Source organism: Vigna unguiculata, chromosome 9 (assembly GCF_004118075.2).
Source record: "Vigna unguiculata cultivar IT97K-499-35 chromosome 9, ASM411807v1, whole genome shotgun sequence".
Taxonomy (NCBI): Eukaryota; Viridiplantae; Streptophyta; class Magnoliopsida; order Fabales; family Fabaceae; genus Vigna; species Vigna unguiculata.
Window position 1 is genome coordinate 16,388,135 of NC_040287.1, and position 12,355 is coordinate 16,400,489.

The 12,355-nt window shown below is 34.5% G+C and overlaps 1 protein-coding gene across 2 annotated transcripts; it reads left to right on the plus strand.

Annotated features, from left to right (window-relative positions):
* Positions 1-6,608: 6,608 nt before the first annotated feature.
* Positions 6,609-11,869, plus strand: LOC114195998. 2 transcript variants are annotated; one of them, XM_028086468.1, is made up of 8 exons: positions 6,609-7,282; positions 8,390-8,548; positions 9,064-9,159; positions 9,244-9,318; positions 9,420-9,518; positions 10,430-10,567; positions 10,715-11,038; positions 11,453-11,869. In XM_028086468.1, the coding sequence occupies exons 1-8, from the start codon at positions 6,791-6,793 to the stop codon at positions 11,735-11,737; spliced, it is 1,668 nt and encodes a 555-aa protein (XP_027942269.1). In that variant the 5' UTR covers positions 6,609-6,790; the 3' UTR covers positions 11,738-11,869. The 2 variants fall into 2 exon arrangements, with proteins under 2 accessions (XP_027942269.1, XP_027942270.1); XM_028086469.1 differs by having other exon boundaries at positions 8,411-8,548.
* The last annotated feature ends 486 nt before the right edge of the window (positions 11,870-12,355 follow it).

Genomic DNA, 12,355 nt, shown 5'->3' on the forward strand with positions numbered 1-12,355 from the left:
CTACACTATATATGTTGTTATTGTGCAAATTGGGAATTTTTGGGGACCATATTAAGTCTAAGTTATGTTCATATGTTTGTTGCATTGTTTCAAATGATTGGTATGAATTGGAGTGTGATGTTGGGCACATTTGTTGGTGCTTGCATGCGTAAATAGTGTAGGAGTATGCAATTCTCGCTCAAACGAGCCAGGCTCGCCTAGGCGAGATTAGCAGAGACTCAAACATTGTTTCTGCTCGAGCGTCTCGCTCAGACGGAGGATTTTGGTCTTGGGCGACAGGCCATCTCGCTTAGGCGAGTGTGCCTTGCCTAAGTGAGAACTCGTGAGTGTTGGGTGATTTTGTTTAGGCATCTCGCCCAGGCGTGAAGTCCAATTTTGGACGAAAGAGTGTCTCGCTAAAGCGAGAGTCCCTCGCCTAAGCGAGAATTTGAGGTTTATTTTGTGTGAGGTACTCGCTCAGGCGAGGTAACCTAGCTTAAGCGAGGTAGGCTTGGGTGCTTAGGCGAAGGCTTCAAGCTTAAGCGAAGGATGGAGCAATTGTGTGTTTCAAGGCAATCGATTATGCTGTCTCAGATTGGTGGGTGTTTGAATTGTGATGCATGGTCTATAAGGCTTCTAAGATATCTCAAAGGTGGGCTTGCTAGTGTTCCTTGAGTTATGACTCAGAACGTATCCCTTGAGTTGTGGCTCGGGATAGGCGTTAAGCACGTGGCATTCTCTGAGTTGTGGCTCGAAATGACGTCCCTTGAGTTGTGGCTCGGGATAGCAGATGAACACGAGGAACTCTTGAGTTGTGGCTCGGGTTAGCGAGTGTTGCCGGTGTGAGTGTGCTGGTTGTGGTCAGTACAGATGGGTCCAGATAGACTGCCCTCCTCAGTACATAGCTGACGAGTTTGGTAGTCTTGGGACGTTACATACTATGTTCGTATTGGGAACTCCACCTAGTGTTACGGTGTGTGATCCGTAACATGGTTTCCTACACGTGCTCTATCGGTTGTGGTCAGTAGGTGTGGCAGCAAGACATCTTGAGGTACTCACAAGAAGATGTAGAACACGGTCAACATGGTTGTGGCCATGTGGAAGGAAAGGATGAGATTCCTTTGATATTTTGGGATATCAAATCATGGTTGTGGCCATGTGAGATCAAAGGGTGGTTTTCCTTTGATGTACTTATGATATCAGAACATGGTTGTGGTCATGTGGGATGAAGGAAGGGAATGTTCTATGATATAATTAATTGGATATATAATTGTTTTATATACATATGATTGTTTGATATTAGCTCACCCTATCTGCTTGTGTTTGGCGATGATCGTGTACACGGTACACGGGAGCAGGTGATGTTGCAGGTGGTTCTGGTGAGGCATAGGCTCGGAGCGTGGGCTAGCTTGGGAATTTTCTCGGAGTTTTTATATTGTTTTATGATTTCAAATAAGTTGTAACTTTTGATATTACTAGACCTTTGGATAATTATAATAGTAATTTATTACATGGATTCTGGATTATTATTGGAGTAAATAAAAGTTTTAAATTTCTCGCATTTTTGGAAAATGATGTTTTATTAAATGAAGTTATTTATATTTTCTATCTGATATTAATTAACCCGTAATATCCGGTCGGGATGTTACACTTATCACCCTCAAAAGAAGAAAGGTTGATTGAGTTGCTGATGACTGTTTCACAACAACCATTTCCCAACAAGTGCACTAGTGCGTAATAATACCAACAAGTGTCGTATCCATAGGGATTTAACAAGTATATTGATAGTTTTATTTTTGGTTTTTTAGTTTGTGATAAAGAGTGCAAGTAAAAATAGATAATAGTAATTAGATTGAGTGATGTAGGGGTTATGAATTGATTTCATCTCATCTTCTTCTACTATACCATTACCATCTTGTTAACTTATTATGCAAATCATTCAATGTCTTGGGAGTACTCTTTCTATGTAGATCTAGCTTCATCCCTAATACACTAGAACCTAAGGACTTCAAATCCAGTGTAATTCCTCAACTTCTAGTAGAATGAATCCTTGTTTTAATATGCAAGACTCTCTCCTCCAACATCCCCTCTAGCTACTAAATAAGCACTAGTACAGGTATGATGACTGATTAAACCTTAGTTTGAGATTAGTCTTTCAAATCAATCCAAACTAGTGAAATAGGATGAGTCGTCAATTCATCCACATAAGTTGAGACCAGTCTTCCAACTCAAATCAAACCCGTGAAATAAGATGAGTGATCACGTCATCATTAAGCATAAGTCAAACCACAAACAATTAAATGAAAGCAAAGATAAATATCCAAGAAGTAGAAGTATATAGAATCATAATTGATTACATCAAACATGAGCACGAGGGAGTTTAACTACTCATAGAATATTACAATGCAATTCCAACAACATTTACACATAAGATTTACACTAAGAGCATCTCCTGCATGCCTCATAGACCCTATTTTATACTACTGCTACGTTTTTCAACTTTAACTCAATTCCTAAAATGAAGACCCAATGTCTTTATTTATAGAAACTTTTGGCGGTGCTCTCACAAGTAAATTTCCTTTTCAGCTCAGTCCCTTGTCCCGATGCTTAGCACATGAATTTTCCTTCTTGGAAGGGTTTTCTTGGCTGCTCAACCTCATGGATTTGGGCTCCATGTTTCCTTGCAGAGAGGGTTTCCTCACAAGGCTCAACTCCATTTGTTATGCTCAGCCAGAAAGTCAAAATATGTTGTCTTGTTTTTCTACTTCCATGGCTCAACTCTAGTATTGTGGCTTAGTTGCATACTTGATATTTTCTTTTATATTCACTGCAAAATAACAAAATATCACTAATATTCATAAAACTCCAATTCTAAATACCTCATTTTGTATCTTAAGCTAAGGAGGTTTGTTTTATACACAAATAGCACAATTTGATACGTGATAATTGTCAATTTCAAATAGAAAATTTACTTATTCTTAACACTTATTTGTTGCTAAAAGCCAATTCAAGAGACATTGGTTGGTCTATATCTGATCTTAAGGGAATTAGTCCCTCCTATTGTATGCATAGAATATTCATGGAGGAGGATTTGAAACCAATGGCACAACCTCATAGAAGACTGAATCACGTGAAGAAGGAGGAAGTGAAAAAGAGGTTTTGAATTTATATGCTGGAACTATCTACCCTATTTCAGATTGTGCCTGGATGAGTCTGATATAAGTGGTTCCCAAGAAGGGCGACATGATAGTTGTTTGCAATGATAAAAATGAATTGATACCCACAAAGACTATGACTGGCTGAAGGATGTGTATAGACTATATGAAGTTGAACAAGGTCATAAGGAAGACTCATTTTCCCCTTTATTTCATGGATCAAATGTTAGAGAGATTGGTGAGTCAAGCTTTCTATTGCTTTTTGGATGGCTATTCGAGTTATAACTAGATTGTGGTGGACCCTAAAGACCAAGAGAAGACAACTTTCACTTGCCCTTTTGGTATATTTTCCTATAGAAAGATGTCATTTGGGCTTTGCAATGCACCGACCACTTTTCAACGATGCATGCTGGCTATTTTCTCTGACCTTGTGGAGAAGTGCATAAAAGTCTTCTTTGATGACTTTTCAGTGTTTGGAAGCTCTTTTGATATGTGCTTGGCAAATTTGGAAGTCATGCTCAAGAGATGTGTTCAAACTAGTGGTGAAACTTGGACAAAAATTCAAGGGGGGGCGAAGTTATATTTTTATTTATAAATTATTTTTTCTAATTAAATAATGGTTTTCATTCCTCTCATCATTTTCTCTACTTAAAACAAACCACATGATAGTAGAATCCAACAAAATATGACAAATAATATATATGAAAGTGAAACATAAAGTTTATCATCAACAATAATATATTAAAAAAAGAAAAAAACACCTTTAGTCATAATGCTGCTCTACACTATTTTAATGACTTAAAATCTTCAATAATTGAATCAGAACTAAAGTTTGTTGCAATATCCCTTTCAATACAAATTATCATACTACTTGTTAAGAATTTAGCCTCCATCTTATTTCTCAACCTGTTCTTGATTATTTTCATTGGAGAAAAATATCTTTCAATTGTAGCAATAGAAACGGGAAGAGTCATGATATGGACCCCATTTTATATAAGTCATTCATACCTCGTCAATTTGATTTGGTATGTATTACCAAATTTGAGGGTGTATCCCGAATCACGTTCTAAAGAATTTTCAAATTCATTATATGTAACTCTAGGAACTTTAGCGAGTTTTTTTTTTCATTTATCTTCAATTCTTGGATTCTCGCGAAGTTTCTCAAGTTTAGTTGACGTAGATATATTTTTTTCATCTTCATCACAAGTCTTCCTCTTGAAAAGAAAAATCAATTTTTTTATTCTTTATCATAATTTTTATAATATGAATTTGTCACCTCTCACCTATCTAGGAAAAGAAAAAATTATGAATACCCCAACCTAAATCTCAAAACCAAAACTCAATATTGTAAGAAAATTAACAACTTCTAAATGATTAGTTTCCCTTACCTTGAATATATTCATAATACTGCTCTTCCCTTACATAAGCTCTTCTCTTACACAACTTCAAAGCCTAAAATAACCCCATCTACACAAAGAAGAGTTTGATCAATAATTATATCATGTTTTTATTATCTATATCAAATAGAGATCTTCCTATAATGTAGAAAAGTCACATAGAAGAGGAAAACATATTGCTTCGAACAAAAAAAGGTAAAAAATCAACCTACTTAAAATAAGAAATTGTTCGGTCCAAAATGTTTCTTAGCTCCTTAATTTCGTCTTAGTGCAATTTGATTTTGAAAATGATGAGATATTGAGGATGAAAATTGAGATAGAAAAAAGATACGAGAAAGAGATGTATAGAGAATAGAGAAAGCAAATAAAAGAGAACAAAAAATAACAAAAGAGGAAAAATAAATAGTTTTCAATTTTTAGAAAAGCTTTTTTAAACCAAATTTATATAAATAATAAAATAATATATAAATATATTTTTAAAATATATATAAATTAAAAAAAAAAAACATTAGGGGATCCGTGGCTCCCCCATCTTTAAAAGGACCGCTACTAGTTCAAACCAATCTCATTCTCAATTTGGAGAAATACCATTTCATGGTAACTGAAGGGATTGTCTTGGGCCACAAAATATCTTTCAAGGGCATTGAAGTTGACAAAGAAAAAGTGGATGTCATCGAGAAACTCCCACCACCAATAAATGTGAAAGGAATCCAAAGCTTTCTTGGACATGCTATAACTTTTATAAACATTTCATCGCAGATTTCTCAAAGATAACTAAGCCATCGAGTAATTTGCTCAACAAAGACACTCCTTTCAATTTGATGAAGAGTATTTAAATGTTGGGTTAAATATGTTTTTGGTCCCTCAAGTTTTAGTGAAATTTAGAATTAGTCTCTCATCAAAACTTTTGACCAATTTAGTCCTTTATCTTTCAAAATGCATGAATCTAGTCCTTTTAACCAAATTTTATTAAGTTTATCTGACGTTTCAAGTGCATTTCATGATAGTATTTAAATTATTTACACTGTTTGACACAGTTTTGCTTCAATGTTAACTTAAATATTATCATGAAATGTGCTTGAAACGTCAGATAAACTTAACAAAATTTGGTTAAAAGGACTAAATTCATGCATTTTGAAAGATGGAGAACTAAATTGATATAAAGTTTTAATGAGGGACTAATTCCAAAATTCACTGAAACTTGAGGGACCAAAAACATATTTAACCCTTAAATGTTTTCAATCTTTGAAAAACCAGTCTAGTCTTTACACCTATAATCATTGCACCTAGCTGGGAAATTGGATTTGAATTTACGTGTGATGTAAGTGATTATGCGATTTGAACTGTTTTGTGACAAAGAAAAAATAAAGTTTTCTATTCCATACATTATACTAGTAAAGTTCTAAATGAACATCAAGTTAATTAGTTAAATGTATTGATCAATGTAAATAATTTTTAGATTATCACTCTCTCACACACCTATATTAATTACAATTAATAACTTTTATAATATTTTATTTTCACATCCAAAGTATTTGTTAACTTCTGACTAAATGACATAAATTATACAGAAATTATAAATTATCAATAAATTTTAATAGTATTAGTAAAAACACATGTGTTATGCGAACATGTGTTATTTCTTTTAATTTTAAAATTAAATAAAAATAAATTTTGTTATGAATAATTTTTTTATTAAAATTATTTAATCTAGTTTAAAAATAATTAATTTGAAAAAAAATTATAAGAATAAATCATATAAAATAAATAAAATAATTTTTTTAAGTTAAAAGAAATTATTTAGATTTTTATGTTATCTTAATTGAATCGAAATCATTTTGTAGTGCTGTTCAAATAAATTTATATATAAATATAGATATATGGGTATAAATAAAGTATTTTACAATATCATTTAATAATTACTTTAAAATTCATATTAATAATTAATATTAAATTGATTAAAATATTTTACATTTAAAATAAATTCATTTATTAAATTAATTTATTATATTTTTTCTTTATCTTAAATATAAATATGTTTTATTATTATATAGTGTAGTACTGTCCGAATACCAATAATGCCTCAGTACCAAACATAATTGAATAGTTACGATATTCAAATCCCTCTGGCTTTTCTGGTCTCTCCGCCAATGTTTTTCTCCGTCTTCACTGCACTAACTCACATTTCTTTACCAGCAATGAATGAAATTTGAATTTTCGCAAACCTAGAATTCTGCATTTCAATTTCCCCTTTCTCCGATGGCCACGGCTGCATTCAAATCCACCACCAAGAGAACACCTGTGGGAGCCTCCTCCGCCGACGACTCCGCTTCCTCCTCCTCCCTCCACCACCGCCGCTCCCGGAGCCTCAGCCGTCCTGCCCGCCACTCCTTTCTCTCTCGCGACGACGACGGCGGCGCCGATCGCCGCACTCCGAAAGGCCGCTTCGTCAACACTGTCCGCGGCTCCGTCTTCCCGGAGATCAGCCTCGACGATCTCGCCATCGAGTTCTTCGAGTCCGGGAATCGCGGCCGTTTCGGCGGTTCCAGAACCTCCGAGTCGGAGGCCAGTCCCGCCGTCGCCGGCGCGTCGCAGCGGCGAGGGAGGTCCGTTTCGAGGAAGAGTTCCGGAGCCGGAGATGATAGAAGGAGCAGTGTTGGCGGTGGTGGTGGGGTAAGACCGGTAGCCGATGCGAATTCGAGAAGACGGAGATCGGTATCGGTGGTTCGGTATCAAATCAGCGATTCCGAGGTATTCCAGTGAACGTATTTGATTTGCTATAGTTTTATGATTGGGTTTGATTTCAGTGTTGGTTATAAATTCGAAGTAAATAATAATCCGTTGTACGCCGTTTAGGTGGAGAAATTAGTGTTCTTGAGTTATTCTGTGTAGGTAATGGTTGCTCAAATTTTAATATCTATTTCGAATCGTTTAATGGGTTAGGTGTCAGGGGGACAATATTTTCGTAATATATTGTTTTTTTGTGGTTTTAAGTTATTTGGGAAGTAGAGTGAAGACTGAAGAGGAGAATGAAATGAAAGGACTGAAAAATTAGTAACGATTTTCCGCTACATTTGTAATGCTAGGACTCACCTCATTCCTAGCGTAATTTCCCCTCTTATTTATTTCTCAAACTAGGCACTGTTAGTTGCATATTTGTTTCTGCTGGTGAAATCTATCTATCCAATCTAATTCGTTTTATAATGTCATTTAAGCTTGTTGGAAAGAGTGAACGATCTTTTTAATAGCTGAAAAAATGGATCTAGCTTCCTTTTACAGTGAAAAAGAGAATTTACTTTGAATACAACTGGTGGACCATATAAACCATTATGGTAGGTCCTTGGATGACAAAATATAGTACTGTTGCTTTCCATGCTTGGGGGAATTCACTTTTGCTTTTAGAGAGATTGATATTGTTTCAAAAAAAGTGCTGTTGATTTTTGTGTTTCAAAAAAAAAGAGGTTGATATTTTTTTTTTGTGTGTAATTGCCATCGTTTTCTTTTAACACAAAAACTATTTGGCTAAGTCAGCCATCTAATCTGTTTGATTGGTCAGAGCTCATGTTTTTAAGTGTTTTACTTAGTATATTATTTGATAATATTGTTGTTTTTGTTTTTGTTTTTTCATTTAAGTTCAATGCTTAAATTATTTATAAACTAAGAGATCTAGCTCAAGCTGTTCCGAGTTTCTTTTGATAAAACTGGATTTTAGAATCAAATACCAACCAGCCTGCTTTGCTTGCACTCTAAAATTACCATCCCCTCCTCAATTGGGTGATTAGCGCCATTTATTATGGTTCTCTTTAACTTCACTAAAAAATCATGTATTTATGCATGTACATATCTTGCATGATACAGAGTGACCTTGATCAATCTCAGAATTCTAGAAGTCGTTCAAATCTGAAAAATACTGATGTTGGGAACAAGCTTATGCATAAGCCAGTTGCTTCAGATCAAAGACCAGTGCTCAGAAAGTCCCTTAGTCAGCGGGATTTGAGGGCGTACGATGGCTACTCTGTAAGTGTGATCATTTTCAGGATTATACTTGTTTATATCTTGCTGTGGAAGCTTGTAGCAGTAATTCTTCCTATGAAAGTATCCATAAATTGAAGCTCATATGTTATGTTTAGGAGAGTGAAATGGTAATCTTTTCTTCTATTGTTTGGATGTTACAAATAAAGATAGAGGGATTTGACAGGAATTTTGAAAGTCAAAGTATAATTAAGAAAAGAAGATAAAGGTTAAAAAGAAACTTACTAAGATTTCAGGGTAGTTGGTTTGAGAAAATGTTTTCTGTTATTAGTTTGTATAGCAAACGTTAACAATAAGAATTAAACATAGAGAAAACAATGTTAAGATGAAGAAAATAAGTTGTCCTTTATCAATGAAGGTTATTTTAACTCCCTGTATAAAGTTTTGAAAACAGAAAACAAGGGCTTATAAAAGGTGGTATTCAGTCTTTTCTAAAATTCGTCAACAACATAATTTTTTGTATTGTCCCCAAATTTGAGATTGCCTCTGTCTCTTTTCAGAGTCATTCATCTGTTCTCACGGATGATGAAGCAGCAGCGGCTCACTCTAATAAGAGTGGAATTGCGAAACAACGGGCAGTTTATGCACAGAAAAAGGTTGAAGAGTTACAGTGGTGCAAGAGAACTGTCTCAGTTTGATGAATTTTGCTTCATATTCTTACTTATTTTAGAAATGTTCAGGTGTCACTTACTGATATTGATAAAGGACTGCACAAAGCAAAGCAGAAAGTATTAAGGAATATGGAACCTGAACAGGTTCGTGAAACATGTTTTTTTAATTAAATCTGCTTGTTTGTATTGTATAGTCTCTACCATGCTTTAGCATTGTTATGATTGCATCCTCTGCTCATTTTTAGGCTGTGGTAAAACCGAGGACCTCCACTTTATCCGCAGGTGATCACTTGTTATCAAGCAATTCTTCTATCAGAAGTAGCTACGAAACTGAACTGGAACAGGTAATAAAATTTCAAATACAATAAAAATTCTTTCTTTCGTACTGATGACAGCTTTTTATTGAGTTGTATGAGTGTCTGGGTAATAGTCTTTGCTGACTTCATAACATAATTTTCTATTGGGCTAGCTTTTTATTGTGAGAGGGGCGGGGGAAGGCGGTATACTTTTAGCTGGGAAGCTCAACCATATGCGGTTTTACTAGAAAATCAAATTATTAATTAAACTCTGCAGTGCAAAAAAAAGTATTTTTCTGCAGTTTAAACTATGGTATGGAAACTTGCACCTCTGTAATGTAAACCAAACATCTTTGCTTTGTTACTGTGTTGCTGTGGGGGGCACACATTTGTGAAATACTTAATTTTTTATATGGATTTAGCAAACTGAGTATTAGACTCTTGTGTTTGTTTTGTTCTTCTTACATTGCACATGGCGGAGGTCCAATAAGCAGAAACAAGCACACCAGACCATTCTGGAGTAGTAACTCCTGTTGCAAACTTAGTTATCTTTGGATATCTAACGGTGGGTGAAACGAAATGAAATAGAAAAAAATGGAGTCAAGTGAAATAAAGTTATCATTAATGTAAATAAGTTGTTCCATCCCATACTTCGGCTCTCAATTTTAAGATGAAGAAAAAGAGGATGGATTCCATATCCATCAAGGTTTATATCATTCCATCCTATTTTTAACACATCCAAAAACAATGGAACCTAATATGATTTCATTTTGTTCCACTTCATTCCATCACTTTCTATCAATCCAAACATTGTAACTTTCCATTAATGTCACAAGGAAGGTTAGACCACTCTCATTGCATACCTTGGACTGTTTTGAACACTGAAATATGCTGTTTGCTGGTAGAAGTTATTTGACCAGAGAATCATATTTTTCCTTTTTTTTGGTTTAAAATTACAGTCAGAGAAGCGAAAACAGGAGTTATTAGCTGAAATAGTGTATGAGGAGCAGCGAGGCAGAGAACTTTCTAAGATTGTTAATGAATTGATTCCTGCCAAGGAGGACAATCATATACAAAATCCATTGAGAACCAGGAAGGTGCTTATCTCTATTGTGCTTCTAGTTCTGATAATGATAATATAATTTTACCAATATTAGACTTTCTTCGTGAAGGAAGAGATGATGAATTAGTTGTTTTGATTTATTTGAACAGTGTTATTTATGTATTTTTGTTTCTCTGTCCAGAGAAGCAATGACAGAAGCCGAGTGTCAATGCGCTTGACCGAGGAGGCTGAGAGATATATTGAGGATTTTATTTCAAATGTTGAAGATACAGATATTTCATCACTTGATGGTGAAAGGAGTGATGCAAGCTCATCCATTGGAGGACTAATAAAACCAGAAACAGTTAATAGCCTTCCCGTCACTGTGCCTAGATCTCTTCCTGTTTTGATGGATGGAGTTACATTGCCATGGTTGCAATGGGAAACAGGGAATGATGCTTCTCCTATGACAAGCCTGAATAAGGCACGTATGGCAGTCACTCCGAAAACTTCAAGTTCTACTCAGGTAATCAATTTTCTCTCAAATTGTTCCATTAAATGTGTCTGAGATTGAATAATTTGTGGAAGTAACATGACCATATGATAATTATATGTTGTATCTTCACATGTGACTTTCATATATTTCACGGTCTCGCTTAAATTTACTGTTTAGAGAATAGCTCTGGAAAATTTGTATGATTCTTTTAACCATCATCGCATCGTCATTTTATCAGGACATTTACCCACATATGTTGCATAATCTGGTTGGAGTTACCGAATAGCAAAATTAAATTCAAGGGATCATTATACAAAATTGCCATTGATATGGGAAAACTTTAAACTACGCCAACAATTGTTGACCCTTATATTCTTATGTCTATACTTATTTTTACCTCCTTTTATATTACTTGGGTTGCTAAAATTTGTTCATGGGTGATAGGAAAACATCAAAGTAGAAGATCAAGGTAGCATTTCTATTAGCAGTCGTGGAAGCTGGAGCCCTGATTACCTTCAGGAGTATGTTGGAAAAGATGTATACAGTAAATTTGGAGAAGCTTATTGTTACACGGAGCAGTCATTAACAGGTAAATCCAAAGGATTAAGGTATGACATGGATGATTACCTCAAAGTTAAAAGCAATGAAGATTTGTTGATTGAGAGTTGGATGCAACGGCGTAGAATTAATTCAGGCAGTCTCCTATTGTGTAGCCTAAGATTGTTTTAGACATGATATGTTTCTGAAGAATGGCCATTCCTTCTTCTCATTTGGTATGAATTCTATGTACAGATAATTGCTATTGATCTAGTTATGCTTCTATATATAAGTTATTGATGAATGATGAGCATAATGCGTGAAGTCATTATTTTTTAGATTTATTTATTTATTGCCAGAAATAGTAGATACTATCTTTCCATGCAATGCTGTTTTCTGCAGCACCGCCACTTTATAGTGCATAAGTATTTATATACCAAAGTTTGATGAAGAATTTTAAATTAGATTGTGTAAATAAATTTTTTACTTTAAACTACTCTATTCTTTATTCTTTATTTATTATAAACACGTTTATAGATGCACTGAAAATGACTTTTCACAGTTAGACTACTGAATTCATACTTCTAAATTTGATTGAAAGAGTTTATCTAAAACTATTTTTATTTAGGAAAAAGCAAATATTGGCTTCGGTAGTGTTTTTGTTGGAAATCATATGAAATTGTTAATTGTTTTTTGTTATCATGGGTTGAATTATGTTCTTGAAAGAGACTGAAATTTATTAACAAAATACGAAGTTATTGATTCTTTAAAGGGTTACATTTATAATGTTACTTTAACAAACAACTTTAC

Coding starts and splice junctions, on each gene's coding strand:
- LOC114195998 (XM_028086468.1), top strand. CDS start 6,791: ATGGCCACGGCTGCATTCAAATCCACCACCAAGAGAACACCTGTGGGA. Junction 7,283..8,389: donor ATCAAATCAGCGATTCCGAG/GTATTCCAGTGA, acceptor TGCATGATACAG/AGTGACCTTGATCAATCTCA. Junction 11,039..11,452: donor AAACTTCAAGTTCTACTCAG/GTAATCAATTTT, acceptor CATGGGTGATAG/GAAAACATCAAAGTAGAAGA.